At 37.2% G+C, this 26,300-nt stretch overlaps 1 protein-coding gene across 8 annotated transcripts in view; it reads left to right on the top strand.

Annotated features, from left to right (window-relative positions):
* The window catches only part of MAP3K5 (mitogen-activated protein kinase kinase kinase 5), a 247,245-nt gene that overhangs the window by 123,830 nt on the left and 97,115 nt on the right, over positions 1–26,300 (top strand). For all 8 annotated transcript variants that reach the window (XM_073789644.1, XM_073789647.1, XM_019951636.3 and 5 more), the window contains 2 exons: positions 420–526; positions 2,805–2,975. In XM_073789644.1, the coding sequence (XP_073645745.1) occupies positions 420–526; positions 2,805–2,975 (278 nt within the window). The remainder of the gene's footprint in view (positions 1–419; positions 527–2,804; positions 2,976–26,300) is intronic.

Here is a 26,300-nt window from a genome sequence, read left to right as displayed (position 1 = left end):
TAGTTCTGTTACTTATCACAGAAGTTCAATTGGTTGCTCCATGTCCTTGATATTTTGGAAATTATTTCCCTGAAAGTAATGGATAAGACCCTGCATACCAGGAATCTGGCTCCAGGGAGAAGTAAACCACCCATATTTAGACAATGTAGCATTACCATGTTAGATGGTTTATTGTTTTTTAGGTCAGATGTGGTAACTCAATATTTCTAATGTTTTATCTATATAATCCAAACCCCTTATTTAAACAAACAAACAAACAGTTTCTTCTTGGTTTTAGATTCTTCAGAGTATTCCGTGGGTTCTAGTTCATTTTTTAAATGCCCTTCTCAGATTCAGGTAGCTGGCTGGCCAAAGGCATTTCATTGTCAGGACTTTCTCCCAATGGTTTAATTCTATGTTATTCTCCTCTTGTTTCAAAGGACTATGATTCTATTGTGAAGCTCGTAGAGACTTTAGAAAAGCTGCCAACCTTTGATTTGGCCTCCCATCACCATGTGAAGTTTCATTATGCATTTGCACTGAATAGGTAAGAAGAAAAAGTTTCCATCCACAACGTGCTAACATTTTATTTTTTAACCTCCATATTCTTTCTATGGTATGTTTTTGCTATAGCCTTGCAACCACTCCCTATTAGAATTTAATGTTAATATTTCTACTTCAACCATGTAAAATATAGGAAGCATGCATTCTGATTTTTTCTGACTTTTTTGTCAGTAAAAAAATGTCCCTCAATGCTTGTATATTTAAATTCTAAAAATTCTTTTTCTTCTCTGTCAAAATTTGTATTTGCTATTTATATATTTTTTAGGATTTTTTAAATTCCATGGATATGATGTTATCTTTAAATATACTCAACACCAAATGATTATTTACACAAAAAGTAACTAGAGTAGGGATAGTTATATCTAGGTGAACATATTCCTAACCAGAGAATATGTTCACTGGGATTGCCCTGAACATAACCTAATTATAATTAAAACTCTGTGGGCCACATTTTAGGTCATGTGTCCATGAATCTTCTAGGACCAGGACTAACACTGCTGCTTCCAGTCCTGCCTCCACGCCTTCTGTTGGCATCATGGCTGGCAGCTGCCTCAGTGCCACTTTCTACCCAGAGTCACCGTGGAGGATCATCCCTGCGCTGGCCATAGAGAGGCCTAGAGCACTGAACTGTCCAAAACTTAGTTGTGCTGTTCTCTGCCATGGCGGAGAGTTGAATATGTATGTAATTACTACAACTGGAGAGAATGATAAAAAGAAAAAGGGAGGGGACCTCACATCTATCATTCATTTGCCATGAAGGCTTAATTAGTTTACCGATGAGGAAACTGAAGAGGTGGAGTAAGCATATCATAAAACTGGGGCTCAAACCCAGATCTAGCTGATGCTGGTATTTCTGTTCTTCATCACTAGGTTCTCCTGCCTTTGTCTCCAAAGAAAAGTCAGCATGCTCTTTAACCAGAGATTGTGTGTTTCCTTTTTTATCTACCCAAACTCTAGAAATTGCTAACTTTATCAGTACATGTATAATGAAAGTCTATTTTATCTCCCCGTTTATTAAACATCTTTTTCTTTAGATTTGGCAGAGTGAGATGAAACCTCCAGAGATTATCTGTTCCAACTGGTTTTCAAATAAATCCTTTTTGAAAGATGAAATGAAAGATGGAATGAAATATATTCTATATTGAAATGAAAAATGAAAGTCCATAGAGCCTCTTATATTTTCCTTTATCCATAGTTTGTCTCTGTCTTTCCTAAAATAGAATAGAATGAAATGATAAATGTATTTGTATGCAGCATTATTCTAAACTCAAGGTATTTAGTACAAAGTGTAAAAAGGAATTTCACGCACAGAAGGATTTAAAATAGTAGTTGAGAATACAAATAACTCTTTTTATATAGCAGTTTTATTGAAATATAATTCATATACCATACAATTTTATTTAAAGTGTACTGTGATTCAATGGATTTTAGTGTATTAACAGAGTTGTGTGACCATGAACACCAAGACTTTTAAAACATTTGTATCACCACCAAAAAAAACCCCCTCCCCATTAGCAGTCACCCTCCCATTTCCTCTCAAATACCCCAGACCTAGGCAACCACAAATCTACTTTCTGTCTCCATAGATTTGCCTACTCTGGACATTTCATATGATGAGCTCATACACATGTAGTCTTTGTGACTGGCTTCCTTCACTTCGCACAATGCTTTCAAGGTTCAAGAAATAATTCTTAAGAGAATTTTAATCTTTGAGAACAATCTATATGTACTCGCTGATTTTAAAATGAGCTATATAAAGCAGCTTCCTTAGATAATCAGTTGGTCACGTGTAGAAGATAAGTGACTCTTGGGTTAAAGTTGGATTGTTGGTATTGTCTGTGACTTAGTTTGCTCAGTGTTTCAGAGTAAAAGCCATTGAAACCTATAGCATCAGGGTTTTGTTTCTGTTTGGATTCCTTGACTCTACCCCATTCAAGGCCACAGACTGCATTCCTAATCTCACTGCATCAACTTAAATTTGCACAGAGACTGCAGGGAAATTGGAAGGACTATGGATGGATAAGCACAAATCTATCACCATTAGCAGAAAAGCAACTCAAAAGAAATCCTTGTTAAACGCAGTAGACATGCAATAGGATAAAAAGATTTACAGAAGACTCTCAAAATATAATTGTTGTTTTTATCTTGCCAAACTTCACTAATGTGAATCAATATATTAAACAGAGTTTTAAAAAGATAACTGGCCTAAACTGCTTCTGTAATCTATACTGAAACAATGATGTTTCCCTCCTCTACCTTAGGAGAAATCTCCCTGGAGATAGAGCAAAAGCTCTTGACATTATGATTCCCCTGGTGCAAAGTGAAGGGCAAGTTGCTTCAGATATGTATTGCCTCGTTGGTCGAATCTACAAAGATATGTTTTTGGACTCTAATTTCATGGATTCTGAAAGTAGAGACCATGGAGCTTCTTGGTAAGTGCACAGGATAAGATACTTGATAAATCCATAACATAAAAATTTGTTTGCAAATGAGTGTTAAATTATTGTTATTATCCTTTTGATTGTGTATATGAATAAATCTCACAATTTATAGCTTTAGTAAATAATTTTGTTGGAATTCATTTAATAAGGCAGAGTAAAATGGGATAAATTGGTTGAAAAGATAATGATTTAAGAAAAAAGAATTTTAAAAGATATTCTAAAGTATAATACAATAAAAATAAAATTTGGGGGAAAATTCAAGAGACATGAAAGAAGAACTGAGTGGAAAAATATACGAAGTTTGGGCTTCCCTGGTGGCACAGTGGTTGAGAGTCCGCCTGCCAATTCAGGGGACATGGGTTCGTGCCCCGGTCTGGAAGGATCCCACATGCCGCGGAGCAGCTGGACCCATGGGCCGTGGCCGCTGAGCCTGTGCATCCGGAGCCTGTGCTCCGCGGCGGGAGAGGCCACAACAGTGAGAGGCCCGCGTACTGCAAAAAAATATCTATCTATCTATCTATCTATATATATATATACCAAGTTTGTGGATGAGAAGACTTGATATTTTAAAGATGTTAATTCTCCACAGCAGGGCTTTTCATGTAATTCAACAAATTGATTCTAAAGTTTATGTGAAAAACTAAAGAGCCAAGAATGGGCAAAGCAATTTTGGAGAACAAGGTAGAGGGACTTGCTCTCCCAGATAACAAGACATACTACTACAATGTAATAATTAAGATGTTGCAGTATGAGTGCAAGCATAGACAAATAAAACACTGGAACCGAAGAGAGAGGCTGGAACAGACTGAGATATATAGATTTGAGACTAGATTTATGACATGGTATGCTTCATGAGCCAGAGTGGAAAGAATAGACTCTTCAGGAATGGTACTGGGAAAATTTGTTTATCTGCTTGTAAAATAAAAATGAATCCCTAGTCTAACCCATGCACAGAAAATAAAATCCAAGTGAATTAAAGATCAAAATTTTTTTAAAAAAAAACCTTTAGAAAAAATATTTTTAGAATAAAATATACAAACTGAATTTATGACTTTGGGTTAGGAAAGAATTTCTTAAACAAGGTATTTTTAATACCATAAACCATAAAAGATTGGGAAAACTAGAGTCCACTAAAATTTGCATCTGCTCATCAAGGTTCTGTCTTTTGGAAAGAGTAGGTTCTATCGCACTGATCGTCCTGCCAATAACAATTATAAACATTGTAAAAACACTTAAAAAAAAGTTTGAAAGCACCGAAGAGTGACTAAAGATAGTAAGAAACTGAAGAGTTTTAGATCTTTAGATGAAGGGTACTAGATTAGATAGGGCGGTTAGAATTTAAGATGAAAATCATAGTTTCACTGGTTGGAGGAGTTAGTCTGAGGCTGCCAGAGTGCCTGGAAATTGAGTGATAGACCCCCTAAATGAAGGAGCCACAGAGAGAGCCCAAAATATAAGTATAAACTGCCCTTCCATTCTTGGCTGACCCCTGACATGTGCACATGTGGGTAAAACTCAAAGGAGTCCAGTGGAAAATAGCAGCCAGAAGACTGGAGCTGAACAGAGATTTCAGCAGTTGTGTAATGCAGGAGAGACAGAGTTTGGAGTTTGAACCTCACCAAGTCAAAGGGGCTTGGGTAAACAGTTTGAGCTTTCCACTGAAACTCCAGAAGGTCCAAGACTTCAGAATAAAAAAACTACATCCCAGGACTAAGGAAAATTAAGAGGAAAACCAAAACAGAGCCACCCTAATAAAACCTAAAACCAAGACTCCACATGAACAAGGTGAACTGCCAGTGATTTATTTGTGTGTTGGAACAAAATTCAACACTCTTAAGAGGAAGAAAACAGAATCCAAACTCTCTACAACATATCGTCCAAAATGTCTACTACACCATCAGAAGCTACTAGATTTGTGAAGAGATAGGAAAGTATGATCCATAGTAAAAAGAAAATCAGTCAATAGAAGTAGACCCACAGACAACAAAGATTTTGGAATTAGCAGAGAAGGATATTAAAATAACAATGATAAATATGTTGAAGAGACTACTGGAAAAGGTGGATATTATGGGTGAAAATATGAAGAATTATAGGAGATAAATGTAAACTGGAGAAGAACCAAATGGAAATTCTAGAACTGAAAATATAGTATTCAAAGTCAAAATTCCATCTAATGGGATTAATAAATAGGACACAATACAAGAAAGGATCAATAAACTTGAAAACAGGTGATTAGAAATCATTCAAACTGAAACAGAGAAAAGAAAAAGATTGAGAAAGAAATTAATGGTCTCAGTGACCTGTGGAATAGCATTGAGCAGTCTAACATACGTTTTTGGAGTCTGAGAAGTAGAGAAGAGAGATGATATATCAGGAAAAATATTTGAAGAATTAGTGACCAAATATTAACCAAATCTGATCAAGCAAACAAACAAACAAACAAAAACAGCCCACAGATCTAGGAAGCTCAGCAAAAACCCAAGCAGGGTAAATACAAAGAAATCCATTCTTCAGCACCTCATAGTCAGATTCCTGTAAAACAAAATTAAAGAACATATCATAAATGCAGCCAGGAAAAAAGATACATTATATTCAAGGGAAAGAGTGAGTTCTGACTTTTAATCAGAAGGAAGCCAAAGACAATGGAATAACATCTTTAAAGTACTTAAAGCAGAAAACGGTCAACCAAGATTTCTCTACCCAGTGATATTGTCTTTCAAAAGTGAGGGTGAAATAAGGATATTTCTTGATAAATAAAAAACTGAGATACTTTGTTGCCAACAGACCTTTACTACAAAAAATGTTAAAGGAAAATCTTTAGGTTGAAGGGAAGTGATACCAGATGGAAACATGGATCTGTTAGAAGGCATGTAGAGCACTGAAAATGGTAAAAGTATTTATGAATATGTAGAAAAGATATCATCAACAAAGTAAAAAAATAAACCACAGGCAGAGAGCAATGCATGTAACCAATATGGGATTTATATTCAATATATATAAATAACTCCTAAAAATACTTAAGAAAGAAAGAAAAAAGATTAAAAATGGGCATAGGAGAAGAACAGATCACTCACAAAAGAGGAATCACAAATGGCCAACAAACATATTTTTAAAAAATACAAAAAATGCTCTACCTACAAGCTAAAACAGACATACCATTTTACACTATGAAGATTAACAAAAATTTATGAATTTGACATTGTCAGTTGTTGGCAAGGATGTTTGAGAAATGGGAGTCCTAGTCCACTGCTGGTTGTGGTAGAAAATCTTATGACTACTTAAAGATTTTGGTATTATCAAGGAAAGTTGACAGTTAACCTTCCCTAGATCCAGCAGATCTATTCCTAGTTTATACCCTAGAGAAATTCTTGAAGTTTCTCTACATAAAAGTTAAAACATAAAAAAAAAAAAATCTTAAAAGAGTTGAGCAAAATAACCAAATGGCAGGATACACAGAGTATGATTTCGTCTATAGAAACTTTAAAAACAGTCATACACATATAGTAAAAGTAGAGACACATCATAAATTCCCAATTCAGTAGAATAGTTACCAGTGGGGAAGGAGTAAAAAGGGATCGTGAAATGCTTCATATGCAGCTGCAAGAATATTTAAACATTTTATTTCTTAAGTTGAGTGGTAGGTATATCAGTGGGAAGTGTTGCTTATATTATCCTTCTGTACTTTTTAGTATTTCTAAAATGTTCCCCAAAGAGTGCCTGATTTAAAAAAAATATTAAAGGAGGTTGACTTACAGAAAGAGACAAACACCATATGATATCATTTATACGTGGAATGTAAAGCATGACACACAGGTACCCATCTACAAAACAGAAACAGACTCACAGATGTAGAGAACTGACTTGTGGTTGCCAAGGGGGAGGGGGTTGGGGAAGGGATGTATTTGATGTTTGGGGTTAGCAGATGTAATTATATATGGAATGGATAAACAACAAGGTCCTACTGTGTAGCACAGGGAACTATATTCAATATCGTATGATAAATCATAATGGAAAAGAATATAAAAAAGAACATATATATACATGTATAACTGAATTACTTTTCTGTACAGCAGAAATTAACACAACATTGTAAATCAACTATACTTCAATTAAAAAAAAAGGAAGTTGACTTAGTTCAGGTGTTATGTTATGCATAACTTTTTTAAAATTGTGAAACAGAAATCTTAACGTTTCAAAATCTTGTATCACCTTAACAGTTTAATGGTGGCCTGAAATTGGGATAATAGGTTATAATAAGGGAGGAAAACTTCCTAGATTTTCATTGACGGCTTTGGTTTGGACTTTTAAATTTGTATTATAAATTGTTACTGCAATTCAGAGAGTTTTACCATTTCTCTTAACCAATTTTTTCCCTGATGTTATAAAAGAGAAATGTAACTATGCAACCTTTCTGTTACCAGAAGATTTCCACTTTTAGAAGATTCTTAATTGTAGGAGAATTAGAATCTGATATTTGGAAGCACTGTGCTGGTATAAATGCTTTGATTTGGCAGTGATAATGAAATGCATAGGTAATTTTTAAAAGCCTGATTTTCATGGTCAGCAGATTCAAATGGAAAACATCTTATGAAGTTAATGTGCATCGTGCACAGGAATAAAATAGAAGTGTTTCCCCATTTGAAACACCAAACAGTTTAGACTACTGAGAGCTTTCAAGGTCACATAAAGTTCAATAAAGGAACACAAGTTTTTTTTTTCTGGTTGTGTTTTTGTTTTAACTTTCTATACTTCCCAGTTCTGGCTCCTTTTCAATGGTTCCCATTTAGCTGAGGAACATTAACTACATTAACTCTCTCTCAAAAGATCTTTGTGTTCAAAGTTTTCAGGTCAAATTGAAGATGTCCGTTTTTTATTATTTCATTTTAAGCTATTCATTAATTTTCTTTTTTTTAAAATTTATTTTATTTATTTATATTTGGCTGTGTTGGGTCTTTGTTGCTGTGCGGGCTTTATCTAGTTGCAGCGAGCAGGGGGTCACCCCCCACTGCGGTGCGCGGGTGTCTCATTGTGGTGGCCTCTCTCGCCGCAGAGCCGGGCTCTAGGCACGTGGGCTTAGTAGTTGTGGCACCCAGGTTCTAGACCGCAGGCTCAGTAGTTGTGGCGCACTGCTGCTCCGCAGCACGTGGGATCCTCCTGGACCAGGGCTCGAACCTGTGTCCCCTGCATTGGCAGGCAGACTCTCAACCACTGCGCCACCAGGGAAGCCCTCATTAATTTTCTAGTAAGAGCAGTGAAAGCAGTTAGAACTCAAAGCCTTTTCATGGGAAGAGCCTTAGGAGTTGACCTGGGTGTGTCACTCACTGATTTATCGAGTAATATAAGAATGTCACTTCTACTGTAGATTATCTGTCTATAACCTGCCATATTATCATCATACCCATTTGTCCTACAGGTTGTTAAGAACAATTCCCCCCTATTTTAAAATGGGTGTTTTTAAATGCCCTCACACTTGTAAAGCCACTTCAGTATTTCTTAGTGTTTCAATCCAACTCCCACAGTCCTGCAGACACACTCATTCGTGTTGGTGTGTTGGCATCATCTGTAACCTCCCTTTCTGTGAGAGCGGAGAAGTAAAAGCACGTTGTCAAGGTGCTGACCTAAGAGGGCATTACCGAGGTTATTAGGCATCTGGCCAGACTTACCAGGATTATGCATTTCCTGAGTCCCAGAGAGTTGTTGCAACTGACCTTTTTTGACCCATAATCCTCTGAACTTTCACTCGTCAAGTGCCGCGATGAGATAAGGAGTGAGTGGCAGGCAGTCAGTCCCTAAAGCTTCTTTCCATGGACAGTTTCCATAGCCTGAATCATTTTCTGTTGGCTTGAATGGACAGTCATCTACTGAGCATGGGAAGTTTAGGATAAGAGCTTCAGCTCAATAGAAAAAGAGGCCCAAGCAGTTGGGATTACAATGGCACATAGAACTCTTTCTTGAAATTTCCCTTCTTTTTTTAAAAAAATTTAGTTATTATTTTTGGCAGTGTTGGGTCTTTGTTGCTGAGTGCGGGCTTTCTCTAGTTGCAGCAAGTGGGCGCTACTCTTCGTTGTGGTGCGCGGGCTTCCCATTATGGTGGCTTCTCTTGTTGCGGAGCACGGGTTCTAGAGCACGCAGGCCTCAGCAGATGTGGTGTGTGGGCTCAGTAGTTGTGGATCGTGGGCTCTAGAGTGCAGGCTTGGCAGTTGTGGTGCACGGGCTTAGTTTCTCCGCGGCATGTGGGATCTTCCCAGACCAGGGCTCGAACCCGTGTCCCCTGCATTGGCAGGCAGACCCCCAACCACTGCGCCACCAGGGAAGTCCCGAAATTTCCCTTTTTAACATCTTTAATGAGTTTACTGTTCCTGACTTACACCACAGGGAGAAAGCTTGACACTCCTCTGAGCATTCATTGTGTTTGCTATGAGTACTATTATCAGGGCACTTTTTTACTTTTTGGGAGATCTTCTAATGCAGGTCTATTTTCTGAGCGGTTTACTTGGGATTCAGAATGCAAAAATACAAAATAAGAAAAAAGTTTATGGTTTAGATTTTTTTTAAGTTTGGAGAATAGTAATATGTTGTAGAACAAACTTTACTTGTTGAAGCTTATCTGGGACAGAGGGTGAGTGGCTTAAAGGAACACATCCTGCTGATTTAAGTATAAAAAAAGAGTAGTTCTCTAACATTTGATGTTTTTCATTGTCACTTCCTTAGTTATTTTTGGTCACTGAAGCTCTTGCGGATGGCTAAAATAATGCTAATTTTTTTCTGTATGTAAGTTTCTATAATCCAAGTTAAGGTATGAAAAATACCTCTTTGATCTTTAGGTAACTAAACTGAGTTTGACTTTTAGTTATTAAACGGTTGTAGCTTTTTTTTAATCATGGCTTGTCAATATAAAGTTAAATATAAGTTAAAGAAAGCAGCAGTGGTACCTGTCACAAGTGCTGGTTTGAGGATGTTTGGGGCTACTATAGAATCAAGAGCAAGGTCGGGACTTCCCTGGCGGTCCGGTGGTTAGGACTCAGCTTCCACTGCAGGGGGCGTGGGTTCGATCCCCTGTAGGGGAACTAAGATCCCACATGCTGCAAGGTGCGGCCAAAAAAAAAGAAAAAAAAAGAGCAAGGCAAGAGAGTGAAGCTGGGAGGATAGCCAGCTTTCAAAGGAAATATTGTGACCCAAGAGCCTAGACTTACATCCTAAAAAACCAAAAAACCAAAATAACACTGAAAACAAAACCCACGGAGTTTCTGAAGTGACAGACTGAAATGGAATGACCCAAAGCAATATTACGGACCATGACTTGGAGGTCATGGAAGGTTCATTGTCAAGATTATCTCTACAACTTCTTTTTGAACCTAATCTGAAAAAGAAATAACCACAAAGAAGTTATGCTGAATTCATATGTAGAATGACTTAGAACGTTTTGATATATGCAGTATTTATTCAATAGGTAGAAATAATAATCAATCGCTGAAACATTAGAGTTCACAGAAGGTTTTTGTATATGTTATTAACCACTGGAGGCTTAACACACCTTGTAAAGTAGGCAAGGCTGACATTTTTCTTTCCATTTTACAACTAAGGCAAGTGAAACTCAAAGAACTTAAGTGAATTTCTTGATGTTTTGTGATTAATAATATTTCAAGTACAATTTTTTCAGATCCAGTGTTGTTTTTACTACATCCTAGGCTCACTTTCCTGGAATTTCTAGGAACAAACATTTCTAGGAATATCTGTACTGTTTTGTTGAGGAGACCTGGACTTTTGGGAGACCGGCATGAAATAAATGTTGACTCAGGACTTGGAAACAGTGTGATCTTAGGCAAATTACTTAACCTTTAGGAAATTCAGTTTTCTTATTTGAAAAATAAGAATAATACCTACCTAGATGAATTAGAAATGTTCTTAGCATCCTAAAAGTAGCCGAATACCTTACTCCAATGGGCTTAAGCAATAAGAAAATGTAACTTCTAAAACATGAAGTCCAGAGATAGGGCTGAGTCTGGTTTAGGTTGAGTCGGCAGCTTAAAAATGTCAGCCAAGTCTGTTTCCTTGTTATTGCTGTGGGTGGCTCTGCCCTCAGTCTGGCCTTCTTAGAGTTGTAAGGGGCTGTGGCCATTTCAGTTATCAAACTTAGCTATGCCAGGTCTGAGATGGGAGAAAAGTAGGCCATCACTTTTTGTATCTTTTTCTTAGGACTAAGAAAACACTCATAAAAACCTACCCCACACTTTCCTTACATTTCTTTATGCTTCTCGTATTTCATCATCACCGCAGCACTACACAAGTCACTAGCAAGGAAGACGGCATTATTACAAATGGTTTAAACTCATCACTTTAGGAGGAATAGATGCTCTGTTTGAGAGATTAAATGAAGCAACGTATGTTCAAGTCCTGGAATTTAGTAGGCCCTTGGAGTTATATCCTTAGTATATAATATGAGAAAATATTTTGTATTTCTTTATATAATGTGATATTTATCCCTGTCCAAAATGGACATTGAGTAGATTAATGGGTATTGATTAGATTCCTTTTTCCCAAAATATGCCTGAGTTTCCTTTCTCTTATTTCTGGATCTAGTTGAACATTTTAGCTAATGAGGGAAAAGAAAGTCTGTATACTTTGTACATAGGACTTGCTAGAATTTCATATATCAATACCATAGCTGTCATGGGGTCACCTGGGATAGGCATTGATTGCTTGAAATCATATTTGGTTTTAGAGCTCATGGTATTCTTGAGGGGAGATAGGAAATCATTTTCAGAATTTTGAAAGGGAATTAGGTACCTATACTGTATTAGCATAATCATGTCTCCCTGTTGTAATGCCAAAAAAGATCTGTAGCCAGGAAATTAAAAGCCTTTAGTCTGTTTTTAGCATTAATACGTTCATTTTTCCTTAGTAACTTGGGAAAGAACAGACAGCTTTGCCTTATCGACTAATTTTCTTTTACGTCAGTGACAGTGCTATTCAAACAGTCATGCGGGCCTAATAACTGTTTAGTTTTTACATGATTAATGGGGTTGGCTTTACTTTGGAAGAGTTATGTAACAAACCAATCGACATACAAATAAAGACCAATGTCTATTTTCCATTTGCCAGATTAGCCCTTTGTTTTTTCCTTGGTTTTGAGATATCTTTCTCTGTGGTATCTCTATTTCTACCACCCTCTTCCCCCGTCCCAGAGTTTTATCTCACCATTATTTCACTGACATTTTTGTTTAGTCCTTGGTTGTCTCTATAAGTGAGTTTCCAAATTTTGGATGATTTTTGTCCTTAGAGCACAAAACCTGAAGAGTTCTTCATAACTCAGCGTGACACCCAGCTCATTGGTATCCAGATGTAGATGGCTCTTAAGGGACCAGCAGTTCCAGGATGACCTGGAGATTTGGGTAAAACACAGAGTGTGCCCATGATTACTTTGTAAACAAGTGCCCTGGTGCATTGCTCTCAGGCCTTGACCTTGATTTAATATGGGATTCAACAGATGACAGATTGCGTGAAGCTCTGTTGTGGCATGACCAAGTCGAAGTCCAAGAATGGTCATATTGAATAAGTCACTGTGGAGGTTTTCTAATTGTGGCTAATGAGCATTATGCACCTAAGCAGAGAAGCTAAGGCTTGCTTTCTGTAACCCAGTTGTCAGAGGGATGAGTGAGAGAACTAGATGTTTGCCAGGCATTATGGTGAAAAGGAAGGAGCATTTGGAAGAATAGGGGTGATTTCACTTAGTGAACCAAAGCAATTGTTTCCAGGCCTGGCTGGATATCAGAATTGCTTGGGGAGTTTTTCAACTATGCAGAGTTCTTTGTCCCTGGAAATTTTGCTTAGTGGATCCATTTTATTGAATAGATTAACCATAATTGATAATATGACTGTTCCTTTTTTATTAAATGTTTAGACTTTCCCTGTATTTTGCTGTCAGTCCCTTCTTCCTAAACCTTCACTGCTTTTCATATCTTTTAAGAATAAGTTTAAACCCCCGGCCCTACCTCCCCTTCAGAGCTTTCCCGAATCTGTCTCCTCCCATCTTCCCAGCCTTCTTAGAATATGGGTTTTGCATTTTAATTTGAGGGAATTGGCAGTTATTGGAAGGATGAGTTTAGATTGGTCATAAACATGTGAGAACTCTTCACTCTCAGGAGCAATCAGGTAAGTGCCCACTAAAATCCTGAGCTGTGCTTTCTTGTTATCAACTAGCAAGAATGAAAAGAGACGAGAATACTTTAATTTGGCATGGGTGCGATATAAAAGTCTCTCACCTATACTGCTCTTGGGAATGTGAATTGGTAAGAACTTTCTGGAACGCAGTTTGGCATTATGTATCAAGAGCCTTGAAATAATTCATGTTCTTTAATCCAGTTATGTACTTCGTAAACTATCCTCAAAAAATAGCAGATATGGAAACAAAGATGTGTTTATAATGTTCCTACACTGAATTGTATGGTAATGAAAAATTGGAAGAAACCTAAATGTCCAACAGTAGGGAAAATGTTGAATGGAAGGATAACATCCCCGAGTGATGGAATATCATTCGTTCAGAGTTGTGTGTGTTGGTGGTAAAAATATACATAAATAAAACTTACCATTTTGACCATTTTAAGTGACCATTTTGACCATTTTAAGTACATTCACACTGCTGTGCTCTCATCACCACTGCTCACCCACAGCCATCTCAACTTGCAAAACTTAAAGTCTGTACCCATTAAACAGCTTTCGCTTCTCCCCTCCCCCTAGCTCCTGGAAAACACCATTCTTCTTTCTGTCTCTCTGAGTTTGACTACTCTAAGTATCTCATATAAGTGGAATCATATAGTATTTGTCTTTTTTGTGAATGGCTTATTTCACTTAGCATGATGTTCTCAAGGTTCACCATGTTGTAACATGTGTCTGAATTTCCTTTTTAAAGGCTGAATAATATTCCATTTTATGTATATACCACATGGTGTTTATCCATTCACCTGTCAGTGGGCACTTGGGTTTGTTTCCACCTTTTGGCTATTGTGAATAAATGCTGCTGTGAACATGGGTGTACAAATATCTGTTTGAGTCCTGCTTTCAATTCTTTTGAGTATATGCCCAGAAGAAAATTCGGGTTTTGTGAATTTCTTTCTTCTTTTTATAAAAATTTTTTTGGCTGCGTCGGGTCTTAATTGCAGTGCATAGGCTCTTTGTTGTGGCACTCAGGCCTTCTCTCTAGTTGTGGCCTCCGGGCTCCAGGGCACGTGGGCTTTGTAGTTTGTGGCACATGGGCTCTAGTTGAGGCGCACGAGCTCAGTAGTTGTGACACTCAGGCTTAGTTGTCCCACGGCATGAGGGATCTTAGTTCCCCAACCAGGGATCGAACCTGTGTCCCCTCATTGGAAGGTTGATTCTTTACCACTGGACCACCAGGGAAGTCCAGAAAATTGTGGTTTTAAACAAATATTTAACAGTAACATGCTTCATGATATCATGTGAAAATTAAGAAACAGATTATTAAAATAGCATGATTCTCTTTTTGTGGAAAAAAATATGCAAATAGTAAAAGGACTGAAAGAAGGTAGTTAGAATTTTGAGTTTTTAGATTTTTCGTCCTGACTTTTCTTTAATAATAAAGCTCATATGCAAATAAGTAGTTTGAATTGGAGAGGGTTTCCCCCCCATCTCCAGATCAGATCAACAGTGATTTGGCACTAGTTTTCATCCCATGCTGTCTTGCTTTACCTCTGAGTTATTTTATGAGTGATAATTTCAGAAATATCCCTGGAGATGTAAGGCACCGTGAAATTCTAATTTAATTACTTGTGTGTCTCACAGAAAGAATCACAGCTGTTGTATCACAAAGAAGGAAAATGACAGCTAAAGAGAAGGAGCTTGAGTTGAGCTCAGTTTCTTCTTTGATGGAAAGTAGATGCTCTTTAGCTCGAAACAATTGATTCAAGAATATTTTCTTTTTTCTTGACTTTGTTGAACAGCTCAGTAGAGATGCAAAAAGTGAGCTATGTCTTTATTATAAAGAGCTCATCACTCCATTATCAAGCACTTAGCTAGCTTACAATCAGGTGACAAATACAGTGCTGATATAAGGCAGCCCTTGAACAAAAATCTGCTGCTTTGAAAACTTGAACAAAAGCTTTGAAAGTCTTCAATGTAATAATGAGTTGAAGAATACAAATTATTTATCCTCTTTCAACAAATATTGAGTACTAAAATAGAAAAAAATCAACAATAGTGGAAATAACTTCATACAGTTACTCAAATATACTCACTAGAATTTTCTTAAGATGCCTGGTTCCATCCTTAAGATTTGTTTCCTTCATGAAGTCTTAATTTAGCTTCACTTACCTCTAATCATTTTACTTCTCTATTTTTATAGATAGTTTTACACTATTAATTACTGTTTATAGATTTCTTTATGTAAGAGCTAACATATTGTTCATGTTCATTTATCTTCTTGCTAGTTAAACTGTAAAGTTTTCAATGACATGAAATGTCTTTGGTGCATTTTTATGGACACATTCATCAGTATTGCCATATCAGTCTTTTAAAAATATTAGTCTATAGTCTATAAGATTGATCAAATACATTTTGTGACAAACACCATTCTTTCCAAGAATATATCAATACCTGTTTCTGTAGTATATAGAATCCAAGCTTTATCCTTAATATAAAAGCAGTTCTATTTTTATTTCTCATTATTATTCTTCCTATTTCACCCAACTCCCTTTTACTAAAAAGCAAAAACAAAAGCAGAGGTAATGAGAAAGGACTAAAAAAATTTTTTTTAAACACACACCAAAGGTTAAGTAGAGTCAAACAGAGAAGAGGGCTCAGGTTTGGAATCCAGCAGAATTGGGTAAAGTTCCTGCTCAACCACTTTTAAATTGCGTGACTGACTATTTCCATGCTTCAATGTTCTGATTAGTAAACTTGAGAGAATCCTTCCTACCTTAAAGAGTTGTCAGAATTAGAAATATTATGCTCGAAGTGTCAGGTACAATGCCTGTACCCAGTAGGTGCCCAGTCATGATAGGCAGCTATTGTTATTGTTTCCTTTACTATCTGGTGGTACCCACAGCTTCCTGTGGTAGAGAATATCATCAGGGCTATATTGTATTATTGTTAGAAATACACTGTCCCTGTTCATAGGAAGATGATATATTCCTACCCCATGACACCAGGTTCAGGTATGTGTGTTGGTTGATACTCTTTATCAGCAGAAGCTTTAAAAGCTATGTCGTGGCTGTGCCAGGTTTACTTTTCCTTAGCCATTTTCTGGGGAAAGCCTCTCCTTCAGGCTGGGTCCCAGAGGGAGAACAATGTCAGGCAGAGCTGAGCCAGCTGATACAGAAACTTGCAAGCCACTGGGATTTGCTGTTGATACTTGGCACATTTACCCTAAAATGACTAATTTATCATCTTCAGGTGAAATGGATGCTTTCATTATTGTAGCATCTATATTTATTTTTATCAAGTTTGAATTTTAAAAAAACAGTGAGGGCTTCCCTGGTGGCGCAGTGGTTGAGAGTCCGCCTGCCGATGCAGGGGACACGGGTTCGTGCCCCGGTCCGGGAAGATCCCACATGCCGCGGAGCGGCTGGGCCCGTGAGCCATGGCCGCTGAGCCTGCGCGTCCGGAGCCTGTGCTCCGCAACGGGAGAGGCCACAACAGTGAGAGGCCCGCGTACCGGAAAAAACAAAAAACAGAAAACAGTGAAATGATAAAATATATATGGAAAGTTAGCACCAGGGAACACAGATACTCCAGTGATAAGGATCAACGTGCTCTTTAAAATAAGCTTTTTAGTAACAGCATGAAAAGTGAATCATATGACACTTCTTCAGAGGAGACTATACCCTCCTAGCAATAAATTAAAGGAGCTTCTCATGTAAGACTCTAAGTAGGCAGCAATGAAAACTATATAAACAATATCTTCAATATTTTTTATTAAATAGTGAATTCCAATAATATTAAAATGTAATATGGTGAAGATGGTACACAATTTAGTAATGTGGTCCAAGGATGTAGCTTTCTGGTCTTATGGTCTTAACAAGGTCAGGATTTACATTACTAGGGAAGTGAATAGATTATTCAAAGTTTATACGACCTGCTGTATTTATCACTTGTCTCAGCCTGGCTCTTGGTAAGAAGTGGATACAGTTTTCCTTCATTCACCTGCAATGAGTCAGGCATCCTGATGGATCAGGCATTGGAGATTTAGTACTCAACAAGACGGACAAGGTCCCTGCTCTCAGAGAGCATACATTCTATAGTGGGAGATAGCTGATAAAAAGAATAATTTCAGATTGCTATAAATTCTGTAATAGATATAGAACTATTCAGTTTCCTTTCTTTTTCTTGTGTCATGCTAATCTGTGATTTTCAAGAAAATTTTCCCGTTCACCTAAGTTGTCGTATTTATTGGGATAAGGTTATTCCAAATATACTTTTAGTTTCTTTTTAATGCTAGTAGGACCTATACTAATGTCCCACTTTTCATTTCTGATACTTTTGAATAACAGTAATTTGTATTCTCTTTCTCTCTCTTATGAGCAGTCTACCTACCTAGGAGTTTATCAATTTTATTTATCTTCTCCTAGAACCAACTTTTGGCACTGTTGATTTTCTTTATTGCACATCTATTTTCGACTTCATTGATTTCTGTTCTTTCCTTTATTATACCCTCCTTCCACTTTGTGTGGGAATATATGCTGTTATATTTCTAGATGGAAGCTTAGAGCATTGATTTTTCAACCTTGCTCCCTTCCCAGCATATGCATTTAAAGATAAAAATTGTTCTGCATCCCAGAAGTTTTGATGTATTGAACTTTCAATATTGTTCAGATCAAATACCTTTTAATTTTCAGTGTGAGTTTTTCGACCCCTGGGTTCTTCAGAAGTAGGTGCCCAATTTACAAACATATCTTTCTTTCTTGTTCTCTAGTTTAATTCTATTTCTGTGAGAGGTGCCTTTATAGCCCAGGATATAGTCCACTGTTGTTGGGTGTAGTGTTCCACATAAGTCAGGTAGATTAACTTGATTAATCATGTTATTCAAATCTTCTGCATCTTCACTGATATTTTTTGTCTGCTTGTTTGATCATCACTGAGACAGGTGTTTTGAGATCTCCCACTATGAATGTAGATTTGTCTGTTTTTTAGTTTTATCAGTTTTTGCTTTATGTATTTTGAAGCCATGTTAACAAGTGTGTTTAGGATTATAAATCTTCCTGTTGAACTTACCCTTTTATCATTATGAAATGTTCCTCCTTATATCTTGCAATCATTTTTGCCTTAAAGTTAGTTTTGTCTGATATTAATATATAATCACAACAGATTTCTTTTGGTTAGTAGTTGAGTGATACATCTTTATGCATCGTTTTACGTTCAACCTAACTGTAGCCTTATATTTAAAGTGTGTCTCTTTTAAATGCATTATAGTTGTTTCTTTCTTTTTTTATTTTTTTTTTCCACTGTTGTTCTTAAATCAAATTTGAGAAGTCTTTTTTATTTGGAATGTTTAGGTCATTTACATTTAATGTGGTAACTGGTACTTGTGCTTATGTCTTACCATCCTGCTATTTATTTTCTATTTATTTCATATCTTCTTTGTTCCATTAATCCTCCATTCCCTCCATTTTTTCGATTAATTTAGTATTACATTTTATCATCTGTTAACATTTTAGTAATACTTTTTATGTTATGCTTTTAGTAGTTCCCTAGAGGTGACAATCCACATCCTTGGCTTTTACAGTCTACCTTAAATTTGTACTTTACCACTTCCTGAACAAGGAAAGAAACTTAGAGCAGTGTAAATATTTAATAGTTTAGTTAATATCTTTTATATATAGTCAAATATTTACCCTTTCTGATGCTCTTCCTGCAGTTCAGTGCTTCCAACTGGAATCACTACTCTTCAGCCTGAATACGTTTAGTATTTTCTGTAATATGGATCTGCTGGCAACCAATTCTGCCAGTTTTTGTTTGTATGAACACATCTTTCTTACACCTTTTCTTTTTCCTTTTATCACTCTTAAGATGTTGTTGCATTATCTTTTGGCTTCCATAGTTTGTATTGCAAAGTCAGCTCTCAATTGTATTGCTCCTTGGAAAGTAATGTATCTTTTTCTTTCTGGCTGATTTTAAGATTTTCCTCCATGTCTTTGGTTTCAACATTTAGGCTCTACTTATTATTTTATCGTGCTTGAAGTTAGCTGACCTTTTTGGATCTGTGGGTTAATGTTTTCAACAGTTTGGAATATTTTTGGCCTTATGTCTTCAAATATTTCTTGTGTTCTGTATTCTCTCTTTTCTCTTCCTGGGGCTACAGTAATACATATGTTAGACCATTTAACTATATCTCACATGTCTCTTATGCTCTGTTTTGTTTTTTACCCTACCTTTTTCTCTCCCTGTTTCAGTTTTGATATTTTTTATTGACCTGTTTTTTTCATTTCACCAAATCTATCTTCTGCTGCGTCGTCTGCTATTAAACACATACAATGAATTCTTATTTTCAGGCATTGTACATTTTAGTTCTAGATTATTTGATTCTCTTCTTTTAGATTTCAACTCTCTGTTAAAATTGTTTCTCTTTTCATTCATTTGTCCATTTCTTTCTTAATTTTCTTCACCATATTTGTAATAATTATTTAAAGTTCTTGTCTACAAACTCCAACATCTGAATTATCTGTGAGGCAGGTCTCTTGTCTGTTTTGCTCTTTTGTTTATTGGTCACATTTTCCTGACTCTTTGCATGTCTCATAATTCTTTATTGTATGCCATATATTTTGTATTTAAGAGTTATTGAGACTGAGGAGATTTTATTTTCTCTCATAGAAGGCTCTTACTTTCCTCTGTTAGCCAGGCAGGGTGAGAAGATGATTACCTCGAAAACCACAACTGAGTTGTTGAGTTGGTCGGGGTTTCAGTTTTGGTTTTTTTTTTTTTAATTACTTTATTTATTTTTTAAAAATTTTTATTTAATTTATTTTTTTATACAGAAGGTTCTTATCAGTCATCGATTTTATACACATCAGTGTATACATGTCAATCCTAATCTCCCAACTCATCCCACCACCACCCCACCACCCCACCCCCGCTTTCCCCCCTTGGTGTTTGTACGTTTGTTCTCTACATGTGTGTCTCTATTTCTGCCCTGCAGACTGGTTCATCTGTACCATTTTTCTAGGTTCCACATATATGTGTTAATGTATGATATTTGTTTTTCTCTTTCTGACTTACTTCACTCTGTATGACAGTCTCTAGATCCATCCACGTCTCACCAAATGACCCAATTTTGTTCCTTTTTATGGCTGAGTAATATTCCATTGTATATAGGTACCACATCTTCTTTATCCATTTGTCTGTCGATAGGCATTTAGGATGCTTCCATGACCTGGCTATTGTAAATAGTGCTGTAATGAACATTGGGGTGCATGTGTCTTTTTCAATTATGGTTTTCTCTGGGTATATGCCCAGTAGTGGGATTGCTGGATCATATGGTAATTCGATTTTTAGCTTTTTAAGGAACATCTATACTGTTTTCCATAGTGGCTGTATCAATTTACATTCACACCAACAGTGCAAGAGGGTTCCCTTTTCTCCACACCCTATCCAGCATTTGTTGCTTGTAGATTTTCTGATGATGCTCATTCTAACTGGTGTGAGGTGATACCTCATTGTAGATTTAATTTGCATTTCTCTAATAATTAGTGATGTTGAACAGCTTTTCATGTGCTTCTTGGCCATTTTTATGTCTTCTTTGGAGAAATGTCCATTTAGGTCTTCTGCCCATTTTTGGACTGGGTTGTTTGTTTTCTTAATATTGAGCTGCATAAGCTGTTTATATATTTTGGAGATTAATCCTTTGTCTGTTGATTCATTTGCAAATATTTTCTCCCATTCTGAGGGTTTTCTTTTTGTATTGTTTGTGGTTTCCTTTGCTGTGCAAAAGCTTTTAAGTTTATTAGGTCCCATTTGTATATTTTTGTTTTTATTTCCATTATTCTAGGAGGTGGATGAAAAAAGATCTTGCTGTGACTTATGTCAAAGAGGGTAATTCCTATGTTTTCCTCTAAGAGTTTTATAGTGTCCGGTCTTACATTCAGGTCTGAGTTTATTTTTGTGTATCGTGTTAGGGAGTGTTCTAATTTCATTCTTTTACATGAAGCTGTCCAGTTTTCCCAGCACCACTTATTGAAGACACTGTCTTTTCTCCATCATATATCCTTGCCTCCTTTGTCATAGGTTATTTGACCATAGGTGCGTGGGTTTATCTCTGGGCTTTCTATCTTGTTCCATTGATCTGTGTTTCTGTTTTTGTGCCAATACCATATTGTCTTGATTACTGTAGCTTTGTAGTATAGTCTGAAGTGAGGGAGTCTGATTCCTGCAGCTCCGTTTTTTTCCCTCAAGACTGCTTTGGCTATTTGGGGTCTTTTGTGTCTCCATACAAATTTTAAGATTTTTTTTGTTCTAGTTCTGTAAAAAATGCCATTGGTAATTTGAAAGGGATTGCATTGAATCTGTAGATTGCTTTGGTAGTATAGTCATTTTCACAATATTGACTGTTCCAATCCAAGAACATGGTATATCTCTCCATCTGTTGGTATCATCTTTAATTTCTTTCATCAGTGTTTATAGTTTTCTGCTTACAGGTCTTTTGTCTCCCTAGGTAGGTTTATTCCTAGGTATTTTATCCTTTTTGTTGCAGTGGTACATGAGAGTGTTTCCTTAATTTCTCTTTCAGATTTTTCATCGTTAGTGTATAGGAATGCAAGAGATTTCTGTGCATTAATTTTGTATCCTGCAACTTTATCAAATTCATTGATTAGCTCTAGTAGTTTTCTGGTGGCATCTTTAGGATTCTCTATGTATAGTATCCTGTCATCTGCAAACAGTGACAGTTTTACTTCTTCTTTTCCAATTTGGATTCCTTTTATTCCTTTTTCTTCTCTGATTGCTGTGGCTAGGACCTCCAAAACTATGTTGAATATTAGTGGTGAGAGTGGACATCCTTGTCCTGTTCCTGATCTTAGAAGAAATGCTTTCAGTTTTTCACCATTGAGAATGATGTTTGCTGTGGGTTTGTCATATATGGCCTGTATTATGTTGAGGTAGGTTCCCTCTATGCTCACTTTCTGGATAGTTTTTATCAAAAATGGGTGTTGAATTTTGTCAGAAGCTTTTTCTGCATCTGTTGATATGATCATATGATTTTTATTCTTAAATTTGTTAATATGGTGTATCACATTGATTGATTTGCGTATATTGAAAAATCCTTGCATCCTTGGGATAAATCCCACTTGATCGTGGTTTATGATCCTTTTAATGTGTTGTTGGGTTCTGTTTGCTAGTATTTTGTTGAGGATTTTTGCATCTATATTCATCAGTGATATTGGTCTGTAATTTTCTTTTTTTGTAGTATCTTTGTCTGGTTTTGGTATCAGGGTAATGGTGGCCTCATAGAATGAGTTTGGGAGTGTTCCTTCCTCCACATTTTTTTGGAAGAATTTGAGAAGGATGGGTATTAGCTCTTTTCTAAATGTTTTATAGTATTCACCTGTGAAGCCATCTGGTCCTGGACTTTTGTTTGTTGGAAGATTTTTAATCACAGTTTCAATTTCATTACTTGTGATTGGTCTGTTCATACTTTCTATTTCTTCCTGGTTCAGTCTTGGAAGGTTATACCTTTCTAAGAATTTGTCCATTTCTTCTAGGTTGTCCTTTTTATTGGCATAGAGTTGCTTGTAGTAGTCTTAGGGTGCTTTGTATTTCTGCTGTATCTGTTGTAACTTCTCCTTTTTAATTTCTAATTTTATTGATTTGAGTCCTCTCCCTCTTTTTCTTGATGAGTGTGGCTAATGGTTTATCAATTTTGTTTATCTTCTCAAAGAACCAGTTTTTAGTTTTATTCATCTTTGCTATTGTTTTCTTTGTTTCTATTTCATTTATTTCTGCTCTGATCTTTATGATTTCTTTCCTTCTGCTAACTTTGGGTTTTGTTTGTTCTTCTTTCTCTAGTTCCTTTAGGTGTGAGGTTAGATTGTTTATTTGAGATTTTTCTTGTTTCTTGAGGTAGGCTTGTATAGCTATAAACTTCCCTCTTAGAACTGCTTTTGCTGCATCCCATAGGTTTTGGATCGTCGTGTTTTCATTGTCATTTGTCTCTAGGTATTTTTTGATTTCCTCTTTGATTTGTTCAGTGATCTTGGTTATTTAGTAACGTATTGTTTAGCCTCCGTGTGTTTGTATTTTTTATGTTTTTTCCCCTGTTATTCATTTCTAATCTCATAGTGTTGTGGTCAGATAAGATGCTTGATATGATTTCAGTTTTCTTAAATTTACTGAGGCTTGATTTGTGACCCAAGATGTGATCTATCCTGGAGAATGTTCTGTGAGCACTTAAGAAGAAAGTGTAAACTGCTGTTTTTGGATGCAATGTCCTATAAATATATCAATTAAATCTATCCTGTTTATTGTGTCATTTAAAGCTTCTGTTTCCTTATTTATTTTCATTTTGGATAATCTGTCCATTGGTGTAAGTTTGGTGTTAAAAGTCCCCCACTATTATTGTGTTACTGTCAATTTCCTCTTTTATAGCTGTTAGCAGTTGCCTTATATATTGAGGTGCTCCTATGTTGGGTGCATATATATTTATAATTGTTACATCTTCTTCTTGGATTGATCCCTTGATCATTATGTAGTGTCCTTCCTTGTCTCTTGCAACATTCTTTATTTTAACATCTATTTTTTCTGATATGAGTGTTGCTACTCCAGCTTTCTTTTGATTTTCATTTGCATGGAATATCTTTTTCCATCCCCTCACTTTCAGTCTGAATGTGTCCCTAGGTCTGAAGTGGGTCTCTTGTGGACAGCATATATATGGGTCTTGTTTTTGTATCCATTCAGCAAGCCTGTGTCTTTGGTTGGAGCGTTTAATCCATTCACGTTTAAGGTAATTATCGATATGTATGCTCCTATTACCATTTTCTAAATTGTTTTGGGTTTGGTTTTGTAGGTCCTTTTCTTCTCTTGTGTTTCCCAGTGAGAGAAGTTCCTTCAGCATTTGCTGTAGAGCTGGTTTGGTGGGCTGAATTCTCTGAGCTTTTGCTTGTCTGTAAAGCTTTTGATATCTCCATCGAATCTGAATGAGATCCTTGCCGGGTAGAGTAATCTTGGTTGTAGGTTCTTCCCTTTAATCACTTTACGTATATCATGCCACTCCCTTCTGGCTTGTAGAGTTTCTGCTGAGAAATCAGCTGTTAACCTTATGGGAGTTCCCTTGTATGTTATTTGTCGTTTTTCCCTTGATGGTTTCAATAATTCTTCTTTGTCTTTAATTTTTCCCAATTTGATTACTATGTGTCTCGGTATGTTTCTCCTTGGGTTTATCCTGTATGGGACTCTCTGCACTTCCTGGACTTGGTTGGCTATTTCATTTCCCATGTTAGGGAAGTTTTCAACTGTAATCTCTTCAGCCTTTTTCTTGGGTCCTTCCTCTCTCTGTTCTCCTTCTGGGACCCCTATAATGCAAATGTTGTTGCATTTAATGTTGTCCCAGAGGTCTCATCGGCTGTTTCATTTCTTTTCATTCTTTTTTCTTTATTCTGTTCCGCAACAGTGAATTCCACTGTTCTGTCTTACAGGTCACTTATCGGTTCTTCTGCCTCAAGTAGTCTGCTATTGATTCCTTCTAGTGTATTTTTCATTTCAGTTATTGTATTGTTCATCTCTGTTTGTTTGTTCTTTAATTCTTCTAGGTCTTTGTTAAACATTTCTTGCATCTTCTCAATCTTTGCCTTCATTCTTTTTCCGAGGTCCTGGATCATCTTCACTATCATTATTCTGAATTCTTTTTCTGGAAGGTTGCCTGTCTCCACTTTATTTAGCTGTTTTTCTGGGGTTTTATCTTGTTCATTCATCTGATACATAGCCCTCTGCCTTTTCATCTTGTCTATCTTTCTGTGAATGTGGTTTTTGTTCCACAGGCTGCAGGATTGTAGTTCTTGCTTCTGCTGCCTGCCCTCTGGTGGATGAGGCTACCTAAGAGGCTTGTGCAAGTTTCCTGATGGGAGGGACTGGTGGTGGGTAGAGCTGGCTGTTGCTCTGGTGGGCAGAGCTCAGTAAAACTTTAATCCGCTTGACTGCTGATGGGTGGGGCTGGGTTCCCTCCCTGTTGGTTGTTTGGCCTGAGGCGACCCAACACTGGAGCCTACCTGGGCTCTTTGATGGGGCTAATGGTACACTCTGGGGGGGCTCACGCCAAGGAGTACTTCCCAGACCTTCTGCTGCCAGTGTTCTTCTCCCCATGGTGAGCCACAGCCACCCCACTCCTCTGCAGGAGACCCTCCAACACTAGCATGTAGGTCTGGTTCAGTCTCCCCTGGGGTCACTGCTCCTTCCCCTGGGTCCCGATGCACACACTGCTTTGTGTGTGCCCTCCAAGAGTGGAGTCTCTGTTTCCCCCAGTCCTGTTGAAGTCCTGCAGTCAAATCCCAGTAACCTTCAAAGTCTGATTCTCTAGGAATTTCTCTTCCCGTTGCTGGAGCCCCAGGTTGGGGTGCCTTCACTCCAGTGGTGGACTTCTGTGGTATAAGTGTTCTCCAGTCTGTGAGTCACCCACCCAGCAGTTATGGGATTTGATCTTACTGTGATTGCGCCCCTCCTGCTGTCTCATTGTGGCTTCTCCTTTGTCTTTGGATTTGAGGTATCTTTTTTGGTGAGTTCCAGTGTCTTCCTGTAGATGATTGTCCAGCAGCTAGTTATGATTCTGCTGTTCTCACAAGAGGGAGTGAGAGTACGTCCTTCTACTCCGCCATCCTGGGTTTCAGTTTTATTTGACCCTGTCTGTCTCTGTTTTGTTCCTGCTTCCTGGATGTGACCGCCCTCAGCTTTTGATTGAGAGCCAAGCAGGGTTCTATCTTCTTATCCCTTAAGTACTGTGGAAGATTTTATAACTGCCCTTTGGGGTTTTGAGTTTGACTGCTTATTCTCTTATACAGCTCCAGACTTTGGAGGAGATTGCCATCTATTTGTTGCAGCCTCTCCCTCAAGTAACACTTCACTCCTAAGTACTGCTGGACTTCATATTTCACTGCCATTCCAGCCATACCTCATCCCCAACTGCTCATATAGCCAGCATTCAACAAATGTCCTGTGGAGAAAACCGGCTGCACATTTGCGGTTCCTCCAGGTTTCACCCTGTCATGCCAGCCCATGCAACTATCAGGAAATCCACTTGTTTCTCTTTTCCCTGGTAGCGTTTCAAATAGGTAGAGTTTCTCTGCCTGTGCCAAGCCTATGCTTAATATTATGGTTGGAATCAGCAAA

Source organism: Tursiops truncatus, chromosome 12, assembly GCF_011762595.2.
Source record: "Tursiops truncatus isolate mTurTru1 chromosome 12, mTurTru1.mat.Y, whole genome shotgun sequence".
Lineage (NCBI taxonomy): Eukaryota > Metazoa > Chordata > Mammalia > Artiodactyla > Delphinidae > Tursiops > Tursiops truncatus.
The sequence above is the reverse complement of the archived record's forward strand: the minus strand, read 5'-3'. Positions and strand labels throughout refer to the sequence as shown.